We start from the raw sequence: 24,350 nt of genomic DNA, 5'->3' as shown, positions 1-24,350 counted from the left end.
GTTATTTTGATAAATAAATTCTAGTGTGTATCAAGAAATAGACTTTGCTGGTAGATATTCGAGGAGAAATGTGTGCATGCTTTATTATTATTTATATTTAAATATGACAGTAGCAATATTATGCAAGGAATACAAGGTATAAAATGAAAAAGAAGAAAAAGGGTTTCAATGTCTTGGCAGAGTTATATTCCAATGAACTTCCAGCTTATTAAACTCATAGATTTCTTGATTATATAATAATACAGGCGACTGCGTTTGCCCATAAGATTATTTGAAGCCTCAACATATTTTTCAAATTCTTCCGGACTCATGGCGTTTACCGTAGTGCGTACATTTTCTATTAGTGTATCAACATTATCACCGATAACACCATCTAACCCCCATGCGACGCATTGATGCATTTGCTCAATATTGTTGATTGTCCAACAAAAAACTCGCTTTCCTAGTGAGTGGGCCTCCTTAATAAAGTCCTGTCCCTCTTGGTCGACTAAGGCTGCATATGGCAAACTGATATTATCGAGTTCGTGTAAAAAGTGTTTCCGGGCTGCACCCAAAGACAGACCGATAAAACATAGCTGGTAGCCAATAAAGAGTTGCTTGGCTCTCTCGAGAAAGCGGAGATCCCAAATGCCAAACACTAGTTGCTTCCTGAGACTTGTATGCGCTTTATACTCTTCTAGGAGAACTTGGACAGCGTCAAGAATTTCGAGTTGGTTGTCAAACTAAAATTTTAATTAATTGAATGTTACCAAAGAGAAGTTTCAGACCAGTAGACTCCTAGTAATAAATAAACTTTCTGCCTAGTAATATTCTTTACCTTGATATCAACAATCATATATGTATTTTTTGCAACAACATCGGGTCTAATCAGGATATCAAATACATCTTTCAGTCGAGGGATTGGTTGTGGTGGCTCTGTTTTTGTGAAAAGTCCATCGATATATCCAACCCAATTGTGATCAAATACTGCTCCATTTCCAGTCGAGGTACGTTGAAGGGTAAGGTCATGCATTATGACTACTTCACCATCCTTGCTTAGACGAATATCTAAAGAGGTTAAAAAATAGGATTAGAGGAAGGCTTTCTTATTGTGGTATATACATCATCCCTTTAAAGCTATTTACCTCCTTCTAAAGCAGTTGTATTTGCTCTTAGAGCCTCTTCATAGGAGATGAGAGTATTTTCAGGATACTTTCCGGAATATCCGCGATGAGCGATTACGTCTGGAACTATAATTAAAGATATATAAATAAGAAGCTGCTTCATTTTTTCTTTTCAAATGTTATATAATCTACTGTGTGTCAGTCAAAAAAAACAGATACTACTTTTAATCAACCTAAAAAAAGGCTACCTGAAAATTATACTATTTTTGGGACCTACTTTTCTTCTCCAATGTGCTTGTTGGTGCTAAGCCCATGACTTGATATTGATTGTTTCGGTAGAGTAAAGTCATCGATGGGAATGCGGAAGTATTAAAGTATTTTATAGTTTTCTGACCTGTAGATAAAGCACGTGATTAGCGGAGGTCCATGTATTAGATGTCACGACGAAAAAGAAAGATCGCCGTATGATGTTGAGGGAAAGCTAGCACATTTCAGGTGGTTTTTTTTTAGTAATCCGATAATTTGTTTCTGAACAGCAGTAGTTTGAAAGTGTTGGGTTACTGGCGTGGAACGCACCTGATGACGCATATAGGGTAGGTACCTGGCCAACAGAAAAAGGACAGAAACTCTAAATTCCACACAAATCACCAAGTTCAATAAATTACACTAGCAATCCCCAATGATAACCAAAGAATATGTATATATATATATGTATATAGCGTTTATTTACTTATAGGTTTGAAGATATTCTTGATAAACCCAGCAAGTCAACCAATAAGTACATACTAAATAAGCACACTTCATTATCATTATCGATATTACATATTTCTACTGGTATCATTAGATTAAAGCGATATCCTGGGAAGTCATATGCTGTGTAAGCCTAAAAACAAAAGTGGTGATGTCAGGTTCATTTAACCACCTAAAATATCTCAATTGCCGCGTAATGCTATTCCTAAAATGTTTTTCATTTTTCATTTTTTTTAGAGTTGCTCTTGGCAACAAATATTTTACTCTATAATTATAGACTTTTATTCCTATTTAAATTTCGATTCCTAATTTCAATTAATTATTAAAAATTCTACTGCCTACAGCAAACCCAAGCTGCTGGTACATATATAAAAAGTTACTGATGATAATAATGTCCTTTGAGGACCTGTTTTTATACATACATTTCTAAAAAGGAAACCGCCTACCTAACAAATATTCTAGGTTTCAAATGTCCGAAAAAAAGTGTAAGAAAATTGATTTTTTTCACAATTTGTGTAATTTTTTTCTCCCTCTACACTTTTTCTTCACTTTTATTCAACCAATCATTGCTATCTATATTTGATGTCTAAACCAACAATACCTTTATAAGTAAGATATACAAGTAAAATATAAATTTCGAGCATGCTTTTAAAGACGTATGTACTATATAGTTATAGTCTATTACTCCACATTTCTTATAATAAACTTGTCCAAATATAATATTTTACTTACTATACTGCATGTACTGCAATTTATGCTATTATAGAAGACCATATTTCGACCAAATGTTATGAATATATTTATTTAACCATTAATATTAACCAGTGTTCGTTAATTTAGTATTAATACACTTTCCGACAGTGGCTTTCACCTGATATGGTAGCAAAACCTCAGAAGTGTAAAAAAAAGTATTTCCATATTTGATATGGTGGATGAAAAGTGCAATTACACTTTTCTCAAATGTCGTTAAAGAAACAAACAAACTCTAATCCAATAATTCTGCTTAAATGTTTTGCCGTTTTTTTTTTGACCATGTTGATCTGTCTATACCAATTAATATGTTTCATAAAAAGAGAGATAATGGGAGGCTACAAAAATCCGTTTGTACCGTTTAATAGAATTCTTTATGTTTTTACTTTTTTTTAAACAAAAAAAAAGGGTATTAAATTATATAGGTAAAACCAGGTATAAAATAGAAATAATTAAACATTTTCACTAGTTCAAAGCGATATTTATATAACTAATTTATAAATTTTGTGGTTAGATACGCTTTTGCCCAAAAATGCGTGATTGGAGAGGTCAAGTTTCGATAACTTCATCAAAAGAATTTTTTTCTGTCAGCAAATTTTCCTGGAAAGGTAAAGGAATACCTAAAAATTTTTGAAGAGAAAAAAAAATTCAAATACCAAATGCTAAATGCTAAAATGACAGGTCTTCAATAGACATAATCAAACTGATATCACTTCCCAAGTCTATATTATTACAAATACATATTACAGATCTTTGTTGATCATTTAAATCCAAAACAATAAAACAATTCTTTCTTTCAGGAACCTTGTATAAAGAAAATAAGCAGAGCCATAATAAAACAAAGAAATAAAAGTAGCCACTAAAAGTATAATTTGATCCACATTGCTATTGCAGAACAAAATAGGTTTCCACTAAACTACAAGCTAAACCTTTTGAGTCCTGATAGATTTTTGAAGAAACAAATGTTAACAATTCATTTCATGTCATACATAAATAAATAAAATACTTCATCAGCAAAAAATTAGATTAAACTGCATGTAAGTCTTCCTAAAACATTACTATATATACATACATGAATATCTGGAACTGATACATAAATTATAAAGGTTTGTAGACGATAAATAATCACACGCTATGTTGAAATCATTTCTCTCTCGCACACATACATACTATCTTTACAAAATAACAAAGTATGAAACTATCAACGACAGTGACGTAGACTTGGACAATGGTTTGGTAAAATTGCGGTCACCATTGCTTGAGCTTAAAGAAAGAAAAGAAAAAGAAGTATAAAGATTGTTCTTGATATATATACACCCATATATATAGACATATATATATATATATGTATGTATGTATGTATGTACTTAGATATATTAGTATTACTGTTATAAAAAGAAAATAAAAGGAAAAGGAATAAATAAAATATAGTGGAGGTATTAAAAATAAGACAATAATCACAAAACTGAGAGAACTTCATCGCCATAGATCAAATGAATCTGACTGATGAATCTACAGAGACCAAGTTCATTTCTCCCAATCACACAAACAAAATGTCTCAATTAAAAGACATCTTTGACGATTATACATTGAAAGACAAATTGAAATTAGTGCAATTTCCATGGAATCATCCAGACGTTCTTCAATTCGACAAAACATATATTGTGCTTAGACAAAATGCTATTCCACCCTTGCTATTAGAAACTATCAACTCATGTGGTAAATAATAATAATAATAATGATAATAATAATAACATACCCATATACACATGCTGTTAAGATGTAAAGGGCAACTTTCAAACTTACTGCTCTTATGCAAAACAGACAGGCCTGAGGATGTTTTTGCCTATGCATCATGTAACGCACATTATGCCGTCATGGCAAGCAAAAGTCTTGTCTCTATTTACCTCAAAGTTGATCCCAAGGTACAAAATCACATCATCCAAACACACCATAAACACTGGGATTTCTAACATGATTTCAATCTCTATACACTCATTACCAGACATACGATGAAATTATTTTAAAGCCACCACCCAGCTGCCAATCTTCTCCTTTTGTTATTATGATCCCGGCGCACACAGATACGTCCTCAGCAAAGCTTTTTGTAATTGATATCAATGGAAATGCATCGCTTTGGTCGAATATCAAGTCGGCAGCGCCGTTTTCAAATCCCTGCTGTACTCATAAAATGCCTTTGGAAACCCAGAGTCATATAACCTCGATCTGTCTTCTGTCTCACAACCAAATTGTCGTCGGTACCTCTTCAGGAAGAGTGATATTGCTGGCTATCCAAAGTAACCAAAGCACAGTTGATTTTTCGATTAAATCTTCTCACAAAGGATCGGCCTTTTCAAACATCCTTGAAAATTGGCTTCCGTCTGCAATTACGCGGGTTAGAGGCACACATGGCTGTAAAGATAATCTTCCTGTACTTAGACTCGTCAAAACTGAAAGCATGTAAGGATATAATAAAGAGTAAAGTGATTTTATTTATCGAATGCTACTTACACGCAAGTTATAGGAATGCCGACACTTGCTTTATGACATTGAATGATGGAATGCTTCAAAAGTGGGCGGTCTCCGCGAATGGTGACCCAAAGGTGAGCTTTTTCTTTTTCTGACTACTATTATTGTAAAATAACCCAAAAACATGAAGATACACATACACAAATAGTAGATGGTTTCTTTTATTAATTTAGCCGTTGCTCTATACAGCTCTTATTCAAATTAGACGTTGTACCTGCTGTCAAGCAATACATATCAAAGAATATCTTGAAAAGACCATCGGATGAGGATGTGAAAATACATATAATTGACATGGACAGATACAAGTAAGCATTTTTTTCTTTCTTTCTTAACTGCTATGTATGTACAGTGTGGCTAAAGAGCTTTAAAGTCCGGGCACATCGGCACTTCTTGTATCATACCATGTTCCAGAGATGGATAACTGCACCCAATTTGCTGTTATTCTTTTGTATATCTCTACTATAAGCTCATTAGTAGAGGGATATCAACTTACTGAAAAAGAATACAAGATAAATCATATTGTCACCCTGCCATATTCAACGGTATACAAAGCTAAAACAATCATTGGGAGTGGAGGATTCTAGAGGTCCAAGAGTGTGCCACTGTCAAATCAACTAACATATTTGATTAAACAAAACATAAAAATAATAATAATTAGATAATGAGTAGCAAAAAACGAAAGCCGACCATTAGAGTCTCTGGAACTGGGCCTATTGCATTTGTAACCTTTGACGACAGCGTCATATCTATCTGTATCGACCAACATACCATATTTGAAAGCACAATTGGCTTAAAACCAGAACTGGGCGACATGTTTCTTTACACCACTGTTCAAGATACCAACAGAGAGAAGTCTGATGAAGATGACGCTTCGGTGGCAACAATTCTTACTGCCATGGGTAAAGTCTTGGAATTCAAGGTAGACCACAAAGCAATCAAAGATAAGAAATCAAATGAGTAAGTATTGTGATAAAAATATTAGCAATTATATCCATATGTTCTAAATATTGGGTATATATTTATTGAAATACCTTTTCTTTTTAAAAAAAATAGAGTATTTGATAATACAAAGTTTCTTGAAAAAAGGCTTTTGCAAGCTGCGGCATTCCAAGACAAGGCCAATGTATGGGAAAAGAGTCATAGAATACGTGTGAGAAACTAAATAAAAGGTTGTATTTATGTGTAAATAGAACCCATTATCTTTTCCCATATCTACCAGGCCAATGCGTGGCAATATAGGCAAAGCTGCACTATCTGCCACACACAGTGTCTTTGTTGGAGGTAAGCAATATTCCTGTAATTAAAACTTTGTATAGATAAAATATATATATAAGAAATTGTATGCTAATCCGATATTTGGATGGCAGATTGTTTCTTTACAGGACCAAAGATGAATTTTACACCCTTCTTTTCTTTGCGTTTACAATTCATTATGAACATTGCTGATGCCTTAAAGAAAGAAGATTTATTCAGCCAGGTAGGTTTCGGTGACATGATGTGTTTTATAATGGAACAGATCACAACATTCTAATAATACTACTGCTGCTGTTGCTACTGCTATAGATTGATCGGACAACCAGGAAAAAGCTACTCGCATATACAGAAGCTTCGATTGTAGCTGATGAGATATGGAAACAATATACTAATCAAAAGTAAGTACGCAAATAAAATAAACAAAAATGGCTGGCTATATGCTTTCTCAAAAGGTTATATAAAAAATATGTTACTAATACCCATATTTACATAACATCGATATAAATATAAAAAGAAAAAAGTCGGCACACTTCTTTGAATACACAGCTATTATTGAAAAGGTGTTTTTGGGTTTATCTCCATCTAAACACATGCTCACGCTTCAAGACAATGAGCGAATTTTGGCCGATTCTTTGTCAAAACATGTAAGGAATAGTAAATAATTAATGCTTGAGGCTCTATACAGTCAATAAACCCGGACTAAAACTGCTTCCTTTGTAACTGACTGACTTAAATTTGGTAAACTCCTATCCACAAACAAGTGTATTTTCCCCACTCAATTCTTCGAGGCCTTTGCCAATATACAAGAATCTCTTTATTTCACTTCTCCTATGAAAATGCAGGGATTTAGAATCAGAGCCAACGAACTTATCTTGGTAATATATATATATTGAAGTAAACAGATTTCTCCTTTTCCCTTGAAAATTAACTCTTTTGATTTATTTGTTTTTGGTATTGGTGGTATTTTAGAGTATACGCCACGCTTATAGAAAGTTTGAGACCCGCCTCAAGGATTATAATCTACCTGATGTTAATAAAGTCTGGACTCGTAAGTGTTTAAAGAATATTTAACAGGAAATAATGTGAGACTAGCTTCTGTAAATAATAATGATACTAATGATGATGATGATATATATGTACACATAGTCAAATGGCGAAAGTTATTAAAGAGTTCATTTGAAAAGACGTACGCTTTCCACTCCATAAACCAATCATATACAGATAATTTTGTCGACGAGAAAAACACTCTCAATGAACATATCACTCTAAATCTGCCGGTGAATATGGAGTCTGATCTTGGGAAACAGCTCTGTGATCTCGGTCAGGAACTGTTAAACTTGGATATTTCAGAAGAGGACAGGTAAGATTTTGGTACAAAATAAGAATTACTTTATCTTCCTTACTTTCTTTTTATTGATATATAAATGTATATAAATACCCAATTTCTAACGCGTAAAACAAAAACTAAACATAAAAAAATCAATTGTGTAAAAAAGCTCTGCTGTAGATAAAACAGTACACCAGATCCAAGGATTTGTAATCGAAACAATTTTCAAGACTGGGTACAAGCAATTGGCAATTGAAATGGCAGAGAAATCTAAACATTTTAGTGCACTCCTTGAAATTACTCAGAGTGAAGAAGGGACTGAAGCTGAAAAATTACGCGAAACATATCTCTGTCGATATGGAAATGAATTTGTATATTCTTTATGCAAATGGTATTGCGATCACAGTAAGTTTAATAATAATAGTAGTAGTAGTAGTAGTAGTAGTAGCAGTGATGATGCTGTCTGTAGTGCTATTGCCATTTTCTTTGTCATTGTCATTTTTTTATCTTAAAAGTAATGCTCTAATCAACATAAATTTGTAGATCAAGAAGGCAAGATTTTAAAGCTAAAGCCATCATATTTTCAGCCCATCACAGAGTTTTTTCAAGAAAATAAGGTTCCGATTGCATGGATACATTATATGCGTGTGTGTGATTATAAGAATATGTTCGGTGCTCTGCAAGAGGTACTAAGAACAGAGCACGAACCCTCAAAGAGAAAGGTAAGATTCCCTTTCTTTCTTTCTTTCTTTCTTCCGGTTAACATGTAGCCTATTGTTTTAATACATTCTTTGTAGGCACTTTTGGGCTATTCTCGATTGGCTTACATGTCTGCCAATGGCGAAGGTCCTGACTCTCTACCATTAAATAAATTATTAGGTAAGTATATAATTTAATTTAATAAAAAGTCATTTGTGTAATCTAATTCTTCTTTATTATTATTCTTCAAATAATAATAATAATAATAATAATAATAATAGAATCCAAAGAAATGAAGAGGATTACTAAAGAGCTCGAATCGATCAAAGAAGACGAGACCGATCTATATTCAAAATTTTTAAAAAATAAACAAATAAAATAAATACGATTGTTGATTATCTATTCAAATATAATAGATGAAGAATTCTTAAGCCAACAATTGATGTGCTCTAAAATAAAAGCGATGTAAAAGGAGATGTGTGCTCATAAAGTCCAATATACTTAAAGGGATCTTTCGATACTCTTTAACTTTATCTTCGTCTTTGTCTTTGTCTCTCTAACCTTTTTTTTTAAGGTCATGCTAATCTTTCTAAGCTCCAGAGACCTTTCAAAAAATAAAAATAAAATCATTTCAATCAAACCTACTTTATGGTATCGATCCCTTACATTGTAATAACAGGTAAAAGAATCATAAGAAGGATTTGGTTTTCTATCACACGCTCACAAAACAGAAATTAGCCCAAAAGGAGCCAACTGCCTAGGCTACATAAAGTTTTATATATATAAAAAGGAGACTCAAAAGGACAATATAGTTAATCTCCTTAAAAAGAAATAAAAAAAGAAAGAAAGAAAGAAAGAAAGAAAGAAAAAAGAGGTGCTTCTGTGCTTCTAGGTTTTCAGACATACGCCAAGGATTTTTTTTTGGAAGATGAGCCTATTGCTGCTCATAGATCATTTGTATTCTCCTAAGCTGTGTGTATGTAGGCATATGCTACATCACAAGAGACTATGGTTTATCTAATATTAGTCAATCAGAGAGAGAGAGAGAAAGGTAAAAGGAGTAAAAAGTAGAGAGAAGAAAGAGAAGAAATTTTATATACACATATATTTTTTTCATCTTCTTCTTTTAGTGTGTCTTGGGTTGAAGATGCACATATTAAAGAAAAATAGATTTCTTGGAAAATTCACCACCTTCTGAAATCATTGTACATCTTTGCGTAGTAAAAAATATATATAGAAATGAAAATATAGAGGAGAAGAAGGGAGGGGGGAAGTAAGTCCAGTCTGCTTTAGGAAAAAAAAACAAAAAATGTATTATCAAAATGGGTTTATTAGGAAAATGTATATAGATAGATAAAGAGGTATATACATATATTTATATGTAGAAAAATAAATAACATTCTATAGGTAGGCACATGTATAGCTATATAGATATATACAGGGCAAAGGATCAACTTTAAAAAGGTTAACAAGATATAAGAAAAGATATGGTGTCTATCCACAATGCTTAAGAACATTAACAAAGTCTCTATAGTTGAAATTTCCATGTTCATCTACAGGTGTTCCCTTGAACATGATGTCTACCTACATATACATAAAAGTGCATTCCATTAGCAAATATTCAACCAGTCAAGAATTCCAAAAAAGAATATTATAATTATAATTTATAATTTATAATTTATAATTCATAATCTCCAAAAATTATATTACCTCTTCATCAGTGAATCTATCTCCCATGGTGGTCATACACTCTCGAAGATACTCAGCATTTATGATGCCTTTTCCACTTTCATCAAATGCAGAAAATGCATCCATAATAACATTATCTTGGTCTATATCGGCACGCTTATCAGCCATCAATGTCAGGAACACCGTAAAGTTGATCGATCCAGGCGCCTCGCTCATCATGTTCTCTAGTTGTTCAACACTTGCTGGTTGACCTGATAGAAAACATATGAATAAATATCATTAGAATCCTGTTAACGTTTATATAAGTTGACTCACCCAGGCGTTGAAATGTAACTTCAAGGTCTTTGGCATCGACTATGCCATCGTCGTTTGTGTCCATGATACCGAACACTTGTTTATATTCCATGATCTCCTGTCCAGTAAATATGCCAAACGCATTTGAATTCTGGCGTGCGTTGCGTTGCTTACTCTTCCGTACAGCCTGAATAGAATATATTAACGCGTGTTTATATGTATATAGATATATTGATATATTGATTAATTTATATATATATATATATGTGTGTGTGTATGTGTGTTTGGCTACTTACAGGTCCAGTCATTTCTAAAGATATGGATAATGATAAGTAAAGAGCAAAAGAAAGAAAGAATTTAGGTAAAGAAGTATAATAATGGCGGTAATAATTTCAAGGGAATGAATGCTTTGATTATTCCTTATTTGTTAATATGGAGACCCAATCGGTGAAGTAAAAAAACAATCATTCAAAATGAACTGTACGACCTTTGTGTGTGGACGTGCTGTATTGTACTGTACTGTACTGTACTGTACTGTGCTGTACTGTGCGGTACTGTGCTGTGCTTTATTTTATTATAGTATATAAAAAAGAATAAAGTGACGTTGAACCTAATAATAATATATGTAACCAGGGAGATTTCCAAGGGTCTGGAGTAAGACAAGGAAGATCAAATTGGTCCAAGAAAAAGAAAATATTGAACTTTAGGATTATACTTTGTTTCTTTTTTTTTGTCGGAATGTTTCTTGATGATCTTTTATCTTTTGGGTGGGTTACTACTGTATAAATTGACCCTCTTATAATTCACTTTTTTTTGTATCCAATATTATCAAGGTCGTAGGAAGGATCGCAGGAAATGGGATGACTAGATACATTTGGGGTACATACATTTGAAAGTAAATAGAAAGGAAGAGAGGAAGATGTATGTAGTATGTATGTAGTATGTATGTATATATTGTAAGGCAGTGCAGTGCAGTATAGTGTATTTTAGTGCAGTGCAGTATAGTGTATTTTAGTGCAGTGTGTACTATAAACATTTGTTCATTTATTACACACTACACAGATATACATATGTGTGTAAAGAATTCCTAACCAAGCCTTTTTAAATAAATCTCCCCCCCCCCCCCCCCCTTTGGACTCCTTTAACATACAATAGCGAATAAATGAGCCATATCTCACGTCGTAATGGATTATCAGAAATAATAGAATACATATAAAAAATAAGAAGATGAAGAAGAAAAAAAGTTGCATGTTAATTTATTTATTTATTGTATATATATATATATATATTATATTCTTAATTCTTGTCTTGCAGATTTGGCCAAGACACATCCCTATTGGAAAACCAACTCAAAGTATATGTACAAAAAAATAAACTAAATATTTGGATTACAATCTAATATTATCTTTTCTGCTGTTCAACTGTCCTGCAACTCACCTAAAAAACCATTCAGCTTTATCTCACTCTATTTTATCGTTAATATTCACTCACTCACTCACTCACTCACTCATTCACCCATTCACCCCCCCTCTTTCCCTCATTGTTTCTCCCCCCTTTTTTTCTTCTTCTTTTCTTACTACTAAGAAGTAGACAAGGTGCTTCCGAAACAAGAGAATGCTTCTACCCAAGAAATTTATATTATCTTTTTATCGTCTTCATTAGAAACTTCCTTTATTTTAATTTTAATTTTTAATTTTTTAATTTTATTTATTTATTCAATAAATTCTATACCTCTTGATCGACTTTCTTTTTATTACTACTCTATAAAATTATAATTACTTTCATATTCATAATTACTACTATTGTTAATACTTCACTATTAGCATTAAATACCTATTAAAGTATAATAACCATAAATGTCCTCTAGAAACAATCTATCACTTACAATACCAGACTCTTCTCCAACCTCTGTCACAATTGACTTACGAGAACACCCTACGCCACACAATGACCCAAAAAATCCCTTCGCATTTACTCCTGATCAGCTCTCTGACCTCATGGACCCAAAGAATTTGCCTCTTCTCGCAAGTCTTGGGGGTCTATTGGGCATCGCAAGAGGTCTCCATGTCAACCTATCTACAGGCTTAATCCCAAACGCTGATATTCACTCCCCAATAACCATCGAACAAATCTTAAGCAAACCCGAAATCATTTCCAATCAGTCAAACGATATATCACCCAATATTGATCCACAATCGACCGAAACTGAAGGAAATCTAGAGTCCCAAAGTCCCTTTCCACAGAGACTACACATCTATGGTTCAAATGTCCTCCCAGAAGTCAAGACAAAATCAATATTCCATCTCATGTGGGTAGCCTTCCAAGACAAAACGTTGGTAGGCTTTTGTACTCCTTATCATAACCACACTTTCTCTAATCACAGCCCATAACCACAGATCCTTTTATCAATCGCGGCCGTTGTATCTCTCAGTGTTGGCCTCTATGAAGATATTGCCGTACCTGAATATGACTCTCTTGGTAACCGAATAGCAGGCGTAAAATGGGTTGAAGGTGTGGCAATCATCATTGCCATTCTACTTGTTGTTCTTATTGGCAGTGCAAATGATTATCAAAAAGAAAAGCAATTCCAAAAACTGAATGCAAAAAAGGAAGATCGGTCAGTCAAAGTATGTAACCTTAATCTCTGTAGAATTTGATCTATACAATCTCATCTTTCATTTCATTTCATTGCATTTCATTTATCATTATTAGGCAACACGAGGAGGTATTCCTTTACTAGTTCCAGTACGGGATATCCAAGTCGGCGATATTTTACATCTCGAGCCAGGAGACATTGCGGCTACAGATGGTATATTTATTCAAGGCCACAACTTACGATGTGATGAGTCTGCTGCTACAGGAGAATCAGATGCTGTTCGCAAACAAGACTGGCAGCTGTGCTATACTCTCTGGAAGGAAGACCAAGATAACCTATTATTAAAGGAAAAAACTTCCAACCCAACTCTCAAGCCCTCAAAATCCATGCCAGACCCTTTCATTATTTCCGGCTCAAAGGTTCTCGAGGGTTCGTGTACCTACCTTGTCACAGCCATCGGGCAAAATTCATATTACGGTCGGACTATGATGGCATTACGATCCGAGCCAGAAACAACACCTCTTCAAGAGAAGCTCAATGGCCTTGCAGATATGATTGCCAAACTTGGATCAGCTGCTGGAATATTGATGTTAATTGTACTTTTGATCCGCTACTTTGTGGGATGGAAAGAGGGAATTCCTAGCCAGGCAACTACAATTGTAATGGATATTATGAAGATCTTAATTGTTGTTGTCACAATTGTTGTCGTGGCTGTACCAGAAGGTCTTCCCTTAGCAGTTACGCTTGGTGAGTAAATGTCTGTTATATTTAAATCGAGCATTTGCTAATAGAATTTAGAATTTGCATTTATTATCTATTCATGTTCACATACATACATACTCATCATTTAATATTTTTGTTGTTTTTCTTTTTCTTCATTTTATTCTTTTCCTTTTGTATACATAGCCTTAGCATATGCAACTCAGCGCATGCTAAAAGACAACAATCTCGTCCGAGTGTTAGCAGCATGTGAAACTATGGGAAATGCTACAACCGTATGCTCTGACAAGACTGGTACACTCACACAAAATAAGATGACCGTCGTCGCGGGAACCCTCGGAGTCTCCTTTAGATTTGTAGAAAAAAGCACTGAACCAAGGGCAGACATTACCGAGATTGCCGCCCTACCGCAAAAGGTGCCTTTTGTTGTCCTAAATATACTCCATCAGTCAATTGCTCTCAATAGCTCGGCATTCGAGACTACAGACGATAAGGGCGAGACCCAATTTGTAGGTAACAAGACCGAAACAGCTCTGTTGGCATTCTCTCGTGCCACAGGTTCAAAGCCCTACGACGCACTACGCAACAGTTTGCCAGTTGAACAGATGTTTCCTTTTAGTTCCGAGCGTAAAGCCATGGCTGTAGTAATACGTATCCCGCACCCTACCGATCCACATCGTTGTCTATACCGTGCACACATCAAAGGGGCCTCTGAGCTATTCTTGGAACAGTGTTCTTTTATCGTCTCACTCAAAGCCGAAAATTACGACTCTTCCAACCTAGACCAAGAGGTTATCAAGACACGCCCATTGACAGCTGAAGACCGTAAGCGAGTAGAACATACCATTCAGACCTATGCACTGCGCAGTCTGCGGACTATAGGAATAGGATATCGTGACTTTGAGACTTGGCCACCACACATGCAAGATCCCGATGGCGAAGTAAACTTTGAAGATCTTGTGCATGGCAACAATATCACCCTCCTCGGTATCGTTGGTATCCAGGATCCGCTTCGACCGGGTGTCACAGAAGCCGTCAAGGCATGCCAGCAAGCAGGTGTGTTTGTAAGGATGGTGACCGGAGATAATCTAGTGACAGCCAAAAGTATTGCAAAAGAATGTGGTATATATACACAGGGCGGCATTGTGATGGAAGGCCCAGTATTTCGTGCCCTCCCGCAATCTGAAATGGACACTGTCCTCCCGCGCCTCCAGGTCTTGGCTAGATCGAGCCCGGAAGACAAAAGGATCCTCGTGAGCCGTCTCAGAGAACTAGGGGACATTGTGGCTGTCACTGGAGACGGTACAAACGATGGCCCGGCCCTGAAGATGGCCGATGTAGGATTCTCAATGGGAATTGCAGGTACCGAAGTAGCCAAGGAAGCCTCGAGCATTATCTTGATGGACGATAACTTTTCGAGTATTGTAAAGGCCATTATGTGGGGCAGGTGTGTAAACGATGCGGTTAAGAAGTTTCTCGAGTTCCAGATCACTGTCAACCTCACTGCAGTCATCCTTACTTTCATTTCTGCTGTCGTGAGTTCAAATCAGAAATCAGTGCTTACTGCTGTCCAGTTGCTGTGGGTCAACTTGATTATGGACACTTTTGCTGCTCTGGCCCTGGCTACAGACCCACCCACTCCTGAATTATTGTTGCGTGCGCCTGAATCGCGATCATCTCCACTAATTACTTTGAAAATGTGGAAAATGATTATCGGTCAAGCAATATTTCAGATCATTGTCACTCTTGTGTTGCTGTATGGAAATGTATTGGAGCATGATACTGAGGATGTAATTCTTCAGACCATCGTATTTAACACCTTTGTGTTTTGTCAGATATTTAACGAGCTCAAGTAAGTCTTCGTGTAACTTGTCAAGTTGAAATCTTTTATACTTATTTATATTTATCGATTGATTTATCGATTTACTAGTTGCCGAAGAATCGATAGTAAACTAAATGTGTTTTCCAATATCTGGGCAAACAAGTTCTTTATCGGTATTTTTGTAGTGTGTGTTGTTGGACAGTGCTTGATTGTACAATTCGGAGGAGAAGCCTTCCAGGTTATACCCTTGAATGGACCACACTGGGCAATTTCACTTGTAATTGGTGTATTGAGTCTTCCAATTGGTGTAGTAATCAGACTTATTCCCGATGACTTGTTCGCATTCGTTTTTCGTAATCCAGTAACTCGGCAGCGCTACATGGGTACCACCATGAAGCAACCAAGTCTACCACCTTCTGTGTACATGGCTGATAATGAGCGTGTGTCTTGGAGTAATGCCCCCAGCCATAGTGCTCAAGGAAACAATCCGATGAAGCAGCAGCAAATGTCACATCCAATCTCAAAATCAATCCAGCCTCCACAAACTCATTTAAGCTCAACAATCGTAGGCACCACTGATGAGACGCTTTCTATATAAATCATCACAAGAATTTCCAAAAGAGAAAAGAATATCATTGCTCTTTTTTCTTTTTTTTCATTTTCATTTACTTCTTTTTATAGTGAAAGAAGAGCTTTATTCATCATGTAAATTACAATATTTTCCCTTACTTCATTCACATACTACAACAAATAGATTCATATTTATTACATTCAAATATACAGTATAACTTATATTAACATTCATCCTAAAATATAATAAATAAAAATCATATACACACAATATAGAGAGAAATATATTGATTTGTCATTGATCTTTTACATTCCCAAAAAAAACGTCGCTATGGCAACAGTCTCGGATTTTTTTTTTAAAAAAAAAATAACTCTGGGTGTGTGTTTTGATTGGCCGACACCGGGAACTTACAAGTAAAATTTTTTCGTGTTTTCAGTTCCCTTTGTCCCTTTTTCTTCAACATGTCTATCACCCTTGAGCTCCCCACCGCCCTCCACATCCTCAACGGTTTCCTCGCTGAGAACAAGTTCATTACCTCGTACGTAAAAAACAATTGAAGATCATACTATCTACAAAACGCGTTTCTGTTTCTCTAATATATATATATATACATATAAATAATGTTTATTATTATTGTTATTTAATAGCGTCGAGGCTGATAACGAGGTTGCCAAGGCTCTCGGTGCCGCCCCTGCTGCCGAGTTCACCAACGTTGCCGCATGGTACACCCAGGTGAAGAAGTAAGTATTATCTTTTGTATACAAATTCCGTGAACTTGGGAAGAATAAAATATGTGAAAAAAAGGGGAAGAAGAACGTAAGAGCTGACAACTTAAACCTCCCCATCTTTTTCTTTTGTTTCTCTTTCATCAAGGGATGATGCTCCCGCTGCCGCTGCCGCTGCTGAGGAGGATGATGATGAGATCGACTTGTTCGGTTCCGACGATGAGGAGGTCGATGAGGAGGCTGAGAAGGTCAAGGCCCAGCGTCTTGCCGAGTACCAGGCCAAGAAGGCTAACAAGCCCAAGACCATTGCCAAGACCACCGTCACCCTCGATGTCAAGCCCTGGGATGATGAGACCGATATGGAGGTCCTCACCAAATCCGTCAAGGAGATTGCCATGGATGGTCTCTTGTGGGGTGGTTCCCAGTTGGTTGCCATTGGTTTCGGTATCAAGAAGCTCCAGATCAACTGTGTTGTTGAGGATGACAAGGTAAGATTTACATCATATCCCTTTTTATTACGTTGTTTTTCTTTAATACTGATGAATGTTTATATTTGATGTTTTTTTTAGGTCTCCATGGATGATCTCTCTGACAAGATCACCGAGTTGGAAGACTACGTCCAGTCTGTTGATGTTGCTGCCATGCAGAAGATCTAAGCAGATTTTTTTAGACCTAAAAACAATAATAAAATAAAAACGCCATAGTGCTAATTTGTCTCAAATATCATATCTCAATGAATACATTTATATGAACAAAAAAGTTTTTTTTTTTGAAATACAAGTTTTCTTTACATTTAATATTAAACCCTCATTTTTTGGTACACGAGGATTTGCTCATACTATATTATTTTTCCTTTTTTTTTAAAAAAAAAATCAAGGGCTTGATATTGTAAATTATACAAAGGGCTTATAAGTTTGTAGTAGTATGTATGTATGTATTGAATTTTAGCCAATACAGTTGCCATAGCTCTGTTCAGAATGTTTATCCCGATTAGATTCATGTTTTTGACGAAGCTCAGATTGCAGGCTTCATGACATAAGATCGGTCAAAGTTGTTCAGTACCCAAGTTTCTTATTATACCCTCATCTACATAGACTTGAAATTATATGGTAGGGTGTAAGAAATATCCAGCGATATACTCAATGTCTAGCTCAACGGCTACTTTTTGTTCCGTGAAAGATCTTAGTGCCCACCCCTCTGTTTTGAAGTTTACTATAGCAAGTCTTGTATACCTTATCCACGGATAGACAATTCTTCAATTCTGTAAAAAAAAAGCATTGGTGTACCTTATTATCCTCGGTTTTTCGTAGCCTTATAACTTCATTTTGTTTCCCCGTAGTAGTCGGTGGACTGGATTTGATTGATCCTCGATCTCAACAATGAATGCTTCAACTACGCTGGGTTGACCCCCTCCTACATCTATGTTCGCATGCTAAAATGACCGTCATTTTCTCTTATCTTCAGGTCATTCTAACTAAGGTATTTAGGATTGATATTAGGGTTAGTATCTGAATAATGGAAAAAGTAGATATTGTGAGAGTGTTATTTATTAAAGAGAGTTCAATAATATCGCTTATATTTATTACTATTCAAATCCCTTGTAATGGAAATCCTTGTTGTGTAATGGTTGGATTGCACTGTATAAGTCCATGATGTGATTTATGTGTATCTGGTTTGTAACAATTCTGGAAATTGTTGACTTGCTAGTCTCATTAGCAAAAAGAGACCATAGTTTGGCTGTGGGGTCCATATCTCACTCAATTGTAGTGTGTATACCAAAAAAGCCCCGGATCTCATGGCTGTCTTTCTACCATCTCAAATATGACTTAACATGACAGCTGGCGTTGTCTTCTTAGGACATGAGGTGCCTGTTATGTTCCCAAAAAAAAGCTTTTTGAAGCACGGTAGAAGTTTTGAGATAAGAAAAGATGTTCACTTATTGATCTTGGTTTACGTTGCCAGACAGGCACGCCAAAGGCCCCTGGAACTACTAGCCTAGAAACAACTCGAGATTATCACACTACCCTTCACCCCACTTGGTTCCCTCGACTATATCTTTTTCCATGTACCTTTCGCCAACTCTTCCGATAACTATGGCTCCTCTATCGTTACCTCTGACTATTGAGCGTGATTAATTGGACCAAGATTACACTCCTCTATTGATCATCTATCAAGTTTGGCTTATGAGCTGTACTATATGAACTAAAGCCCAAACGAGTGATACAGCTGATTGTTTTTTTTTTCTACCGACAAATACTTCAGTCATCTTTAAAGAGGATTTCAGCTTAGAATATGAGGCAAATAGGTACTTCCAGACCAATTGGACAGTAACTCTCTCTTCTCTAATAATTTTTTCTAGGTATTCTGGACCATTTTCTCGGGTTTAGAAATCTTGTTTTATTTACTCTCTTAATGATGTACTTGGCCGTGGACAAACTCATTCCAACAGCCGATGAAATCTGAATTACTTTGACATCTGCTTAATGCATGTACATAATGCATTCGTATCAGTAGGAATCGTTTTTCTCAAAAGAAACGCGCGTGTTTTCTGATGATGTGTCTTGCATGTTGGATTAGATTGTTAAAATGAGGAAGAAAACAATGCTCATGCTTTTATTTTTAGCGGGTGTCAAAACGCATTAGATTGTGAGTCTTTAATCTTTTGACAGAGTAATTCAAAACTAGAGTTGACTTTAATAAATAGATTTCAAAAACACGTATAATATTATATACTGTTTCACTTCATTTGTTTAAATAAAGTATATGTAACTTTGATTTTATTAAGGTCTTTTATATATTGATTAAAAAAAAAATTTAAAAAAAAATTAAAGTCGATGAACGCTCAAGCCTAAGAGCTTTGCTGAGCTGGTTCAAGGTGGTACCTTGGCTTTACTTTATCTAAATATTCAAAAAAGTTAAGATTAGTATATTGTCAATGAATGTTTTTATTTATTTATTTATTTATTTATTTATTTATTTATTTATTTATTACATACCTGCTATAAATAAAAAATATTGCTTATCTTGAGGTATGGTCGGCTCAAGATTCTCTCGCAAAAACGAGAGAGACTCGCGGTTGGAGATTATTATCACCTTACTAAGCCGCTAGGCAGATAGAGCCACTAGCTAGCACACAAAAGTGTAAGGTGTGTTCGCCACTACGTCCCACCGAGCGTTTAAGTCAGAAAACCCTCAGAGTTTCCCACGTTTTGTATAAGAGAAAAAAAGCAGCATCCGCCATCGACATTACAATCAGATTATGCAACAGGACCTCCTCCCCAACCGAGGTTGAGAAATTAAGGCCGCTTACAAATGCCACGTCATGCACAGAAGACTTGAGATGACTACAATCTAACATCGAACACGCATGGCAGGAAACCCTCAGATCCCTACGAAATACGCGAGGCATAGACTGACAAGCTCTATACCGCATCGATAATTAAGCATAATTACCGGGACCACAGCTTAGTATTGACTTGCATCTTTGTACAAGATAGAATGATAATATCTGATTTTACTGTATCAATTAAAATGGAGAAGATACAAACCGCGAGAAAGAAGAAAATTAAAAAATCCCACTCACTCCCCCGTTTTAAAAGTTTTTTCTTCAAAGCCATCTGGGCGTAAAAGTAAAAGTCACGGCGCATAAAATAAACATCGGGATCTGAACAAAATTGGGCCCATACTCTTTTATCAACATGTGATATATAAGCCTCCCAAAGGATTTATTTATTTATGAGTGAGAGATATCAAACTGTCTATATGTAAAGACTAATATTTACTTATATTACAACTTCTTCTTGCTAGAAATATACTTCAAAAAACGTATATGTACTTATTAAATCATGCAACTTGTAATTTCAATGTGAAATTCAAATAATTGATTTATTTAACAACTCCATTTAAAACAGTTCCACTATCCGAATATTTATGAAAATAAAAAGAATTAAAAGGTACTTTCAGTTGTCTAATTACAAATAAATCCATCAATATAATGACTGTGCTTGTCATTATGCTTGGTTAGATTGTATAGAATAATACTCTTTTACTAATATTAGCTACACCTTTTATTATTCTTTATAATTAGTATAAGTTTTAATATACGACTATAAAATATAATTGATGCTCCATAAACACAATCTTTTGTATGTGTATGTGTGCATCACTGTAAGAAAAAAAATGCCAGGTTTTCTTAAAAAACCTGGCAAACCTGGCAACTTTTTTAATCTCCTACAAACTTTACCATGTTTAGGTTGTTTGCAGCTTAATTAGGCATATGAATACTGATATTGAAATAAAAGTTTATCACAGAAGACTCTTAAAGCTATATTAAGAAGTCAAGAACTCATAATCTTTATTATTGGTCCGGTAAAACCATTGATAATTCAATATCATGCGGCCCTTTTTTTTTTTTAGAAAATAAAGCACCTTTATAAGGCATGCTGTGACGTATAAACATTCATAAATGAAATCAATGCAATCAATGCAATCCAAGTAGTAAAAAACGACTTTGCAGAATTTATTATGTTTATATACTGATATTCAGTTATTGTACTGAGGCTTAGATTTTTCTCTTTTCAAAAGTAAACAACAAGTGCTTTTTAACTACACTAACATTTTTTCCTTTTCTTTAATCAAGAGCATAAAATCAATGGTACATTTAGTAATTCTTATACTAAATAATATTGTTATAGAATAATGCTGCTATGTATATATGAATATTGGGGTAAATATATCAATGTTAATAGATTTTAATGGTAAATTACTAATCAAACTTCATTTTGATCATAATTAGGCTCGAATCTTCTAAACTATTAAAGGTATAAATGCCCAAAATGAAAGTATGAGTAAAGTGTAGAAACCATCAAATATAAAGGTTTGTATTATTTTATGCTCATTCAATACCAATTGTATGCTATTTGAAATAAATTCTTTCAGAATGCAAATACTAATTTTTTTCTTTCTTTCTTCTTTTTATTTATGTATAGGTTAAAAGCCTTTCAGTTATTGTTATAGTTTTTCGGCTTGCTTCATACAAAGTGTCTTTTAATTAGTTAGAAATACTGCTACAAGTTGTAGAAGTACTTGTATGCATATTGTACCTCGTTAGACCCGATATTTTCAATGTGAAAAATAAATAAAAATGAATTTTTTTTAATAAATTTGAGTGTTTGTAACATCCTAATAAGGATACTGATCCCTAGATATACATTAAAACCATTATAACAATAAAAAGCCATCTACCAACGTTATTGGTTAAAATAAGACCTGAACCTCATTATTCTACACATCTGATTTGCTTAAATAGGTGAAACTGATTACTATATACTGAAGCTCTATTAGCTCAGAAGAATGTTGCCAGGTGGCACTTTTTTAACGATTTTTGCCAGGTCGGTAGTTTAATACCTGCCATTTCTTACAGTGCATATTTATTTGTAAACTTGGTGGACTATACATTCACAGCCGAAAGCGTTTTGGCCCCCGAAAAAAAAAGCATAGTTATCCCCAAATTTTATTAATTAAATACAACATTTAAGATACATCTTCATCAGATAATACTTGCGATTCGTATAAGAGAAGTAAATTCTACAAATACGAATGCATCATGTGTATAAAGTTAGTAGATTTTGGTACAACTGGATTTCATCGGGGGTTGGTATGGGTCTGTTCCCTCTCAAGTACATTATTGAGTGGATAGAACAAGATCTCCAGAGCCAAGAAACTGGTCCGGAAGACCTAGTAATCTTGATGGGAAGACAGAAAACTATCTTGTCCAAGTGGCTTGAAAGAACCCATCTGCCTCTTATTCTAGGCTAAGAAGCCCTTTAAAGAATATAGAAGTATTCGTCTGTAGAAAGACAATAATTATTTGTCTCAAGCATTTTGGGCATTGACTCAGACATTGCAGCCCATAAGCCAGCTTTGACGGAAAGCCATAAGAAAAGATGGTTGGATTGGACTCTTGAGCATGCTAATCGGACCGATGACAAATTGAAAGGTGTTGTATGTTTCAATTAATCAAGTTTTACAGTCAGAGGTAATGGTGGAGGAGACAGAGCTGTCAGAATAGTTGCTAAAAGGTATAAAGAAAAAAATATATATCGAGGGAGCCAAGTAGAGAGAAGGGTAGTGTGATTAGCTCGAATTGTTTCTAGGTCTTTGGTGTTTATAGACGGCAACGTAAGCCAAGATCAATACGTGAACAATTTGGCTCAGAACATCCTTCCTTGGTTTCAAAGTCTTTTACGGGAACGGAACAGGTACCTCGTTTTTGAAAAAGTCAACACCAGCTCCCATACCAAGCCATTTTTGAGATGATAAAAAGGCAGCCATGATACCTTGGGGGTTTGGATACTGGTAAGCTCAAAGCCTGGATCTTAACTCCATTGAGAATTTCTGGTAGGCTCTTGAGAGGTGTATGAGTGATGAGAGGACCGTTATCAACAAGCTTAGCGATCTGAAGGTTGTAATGCAACAAGGATGGAAAGTAATATGTGTCGAACTTGGATCAAATATGGCAGGAAGTATGCACCATCCTTGTCAGACTCTGTAATTGATGCCAAGGGAGATCATATTAAATATAGATCTTCTTAATTTTTCTATATTCAAGAGCAAACATGCATATCATCTTGTATCTGAAGTTTGAATGTTTTAGATATTATTACCAATGAGCAGTTTCATGTTGAGGTTATATCTTTCTTTCTCTCATGAGTTTTTTGGGCTCAGAAGTCGAAGCATCTTTGATTGTTGCTGTACAAGAGAATTATGTTATGCTATTCAATATAGATGAATACCAGTAGTACCATATCCAAGAATTTATCTTTTCGTATCAATCTATTTTCCAAACAACCATTTTATTATATGAGCATAAATATATAAAGAAAGAAGTTTATTTTATATATTTCTTGTTATTGATCTGACACCTTTTTATATTTTGTTTCCAAATTTTCTCTAAATTCCTGCCTTACTTAAACCAACACAGTACATCATGTATTATATCTATAAAAGCCCTTCTATGTAACTTTTGGCTTGAGTTATATATCAAATTAACGATATCAAACGATACTCCAGAAAGGAGAGAAATTTGACAACTTGAAACATATACCCAGAGTTTTTGTTTCATTATTTTATACAGAGATAAAAGAAAACAAAAAGATTTATAAGCCTTTATTCTGAAAACTTATTGTCCACAAACTCTATTAATTAAAAGATATTTTTTAAACAAATGTGCAGCGACACATTTCTTGCTTATTTTTATTTTACATATTTATATATTAAAAGTAGGGCAATTGTACACGAGGTAATTTATTTAAAAGATCATTAGTAAAGATACGCAATGTTTCTTGCCAAAAAAAAAAAGGAACACACTCTGATTATTATCACGCTTCATTTATTAATAATGGGATGAAAGCATGCTATGGCACGTATAAATGGCATTGAAAGTTTGAAGAAAGAGATAAAAGAACATCTTTTTGAAAGCAAGCCACGCTTGACTAGTGACGTAACAAAATGAATACCGGG

General features: G+C 34.8%; 8 protein-coding genes across 8 annotated transcripts; 5 read left to right on the top strand and 3 right to left on the bottom strand.

Moving 5' to 3' along the window:
• Window positions 1-59: 59 nt before the first annotated feature.
• Window positions 60-1,431, bottom strand: PHYBLDRAFT_121739 (hypothetical protein). Its single transcript, XM_018428825.1, has 3 exons — window positions 1,125-1,431; window positions 818-1,047; window positions 60-722 (listed from the first exon to the last, which is right to left on the bottom strand). The coding sequence occupies exons 1-3, from the start codon at window positions 1,264-1,266 to the stop codon at window positions 183-185; spliced, it is 912 nt and encodes a 303-aa protein (XP_018298220.1). The 5' UTR covers window positions 1,267-1,431; the 3' UTR covers window positions 60-182.
• Window positions 1,432-4,096: 2,665 nt separating this feature from the next.
• On the top strand, window positions 4,097-8,794 carry PHYBLDRAFT_59215 (hypothetical protein; the record flags this gene model as incomplete). The annotated part of the gene is made up of 19 exons (XM_018440453.1): window positions 4,097-4,322; window positions 4,428-4,528; window positions 4,609-5,063; window positions 5,128-5,206; window positions 5,322-5,437; window positions 5,503-5,674; window positions 5,791-6,089; window positions 6,186-6,282; window positions 6,323-6,413; window positions 6,500-6,609; window positions 6,696-6,784; window positions 6,901-7,030; window positions 7,148-7,261; window positions 7,356-7,434; window positions 7,533-7,746; window positions 7,883-8,118; window positions 8,257-8,435; window positions 8,511-8,592; window positions 8,694-8,794. 19 exons carry the CDS (start codon window positions 4,097-4,099, stop codon window positions 8,792-8,794), a joined length of 2,970 nt encoding a protein of 989 aa, XP_018298219.1.
• A 931-nt stretch (window positions 8,795-9,725) lies between these two features.
• Window positions 9,726-10,723, bottom strand: PHYBLDRAFT_35571 (hypothetical protein). The gene is made up of 4 exons (XM_018440057.1): window positions 10,692-10,723; window positions 10,417-10,582; window positions 10,123-10,352; window positions 9,726-9,996 (listed from the first exon to the last, which is right to left on the bottom strand). The coding sequence occupies exons 1-4, from the start codon at window positions 10,701-10,703 to the stop codon at window positions 9,907-9,909; spliced, it is 498 nt and encodes a 165-aa protein (XP_018298218.1). The 5' UTR covers window positions 10,704-10,723; the 3' UTR covers window positions 9,726-9,906.
• A 1,630-nt stretch (window positions 10,724-12,353) lies between these two features.
• Window positions 12,354-15,876, top strand: PHYBLDRAFT_86071 (hypothetical protein; the record flags this gene model as incomplete). The annotated part of the gene is made up of 5 exons (XM_018443633.1): window positions 12,354-12,731; window positions 12,792-13,022; window positions 13,108-13,738; window positions 13,898-15,563; window positions 15,642-15,876. Coding segments are annotated over 5 exons (3,141 nt in total), but the record flags the coding sequence as incomplete, so codon positions are not given.
• A 684-nt stretch (window positions 15,877-16,560) lies between these two features.
• Window positions 16,561-17,556, top strand: PHYBLDRAFT_130491 (hypothetical protein). The gene is made up of 4 exons (XM_018429368.1): window positions 16,561-16,642; window positions 16,752-16,844; window positions 16,978-17,317; window positions 17,399-17,556. The coding sequence occupies exons 1-4, from the start codon at window positions 16,566-16,568 to the stop codon at window positions 17,483-17,485; spliced, it is 597 nt and encodes a 198-aa protein (XP_018298216.1). The 5' UTR covers window positions 16,561-16,565; the 3' UTR covers window positions 17,486-17,556.
• A 1,104-nt stretch (window positions 17,557-18,660) lies between these two features.
• Window positions 18,661-18,920, top strand: PHYBLDRAFT_140182 (hypothetical protein; the record flags this gene model as incomplete). The annotated part of the gene is made up of 2 exons (XM_018430343.1): window positions 18,661-18,733; window positions 18,796-18,920. 2 exons carry the CDS (start codon window positions 18,661-18,663, stop codon window positions 18,918-18,920), a joined length of 198 nt encoding a protein of 65 aa, XP_018298215.1.
• Window positions 18,921-19,681: 761 nt separating this feature from the next.
• PHYBLDRAFT_157457 (hypothetical protein) lies at window positions 19,682-20,370 on the bottom strand. Its single transcript, XM_018433619.1, has 2 exons — window positions 19,826-20,370; window positions 19,682-19,727 (listed from the first exon to the last, which is right to left on the bottom strand). The coding sequence occupies exon 1, from the start codon at window positions 20,260-20,262 to the stop codon at window positions 20,011-20,013; it is 252 nt and encodes an 83-aa protein (XP_018298214.1). The 5' UTR covers window positions 20,263-20,370; the 3' UTR covers window positions 19,682-19,727; window positions 19,826-20,010.
• A 2,057-nt stretch (window positions 20,371-22,427) lies between these two features.
• Window positions 22,428-23,382, top strand: PHYBLDRAFT_140181 (hypothetical protein; the record flags this gene model as incomplete). Its single annotated transcript, XM_018430342.1, has 4 exons — window positions 22,428-22,606; window positions 22,709-22,832; window positions 22,985-23,089; window positions 23,233-23,382. 4 exons carry the CDS (start codon window positions 22,428-22,430, stop codon window positions 23,380-23,382), a joined length of 558 nt encoding a protein of 185 aa, XP_018298213.1.
• Window positions 23,383-24,350: the final 968 nt, after the last annotated feature.

Source organism: Phycomyces blakesleeanus (genome assembly GCF_001638985.1).
Source record: "Phycomyces blakesleeanus NRRL 1555(-) unplaced genomic scaffold PHYBLscaffold_2, whole genome shotgun sequence".
Taxonomy (NCBI): Eukaryota; Fungi; Mucoromycota; class Mucoromycetes; order Mucorales; family Phycomycetaceae; genus Phycomyces; species Phycomyces blakesleeanus.
The sequence above is the reverse complement of the archived record's forward strand: the minus strand, read 5'-3'. Positions and strand labels throughout refer to the sequence as shown.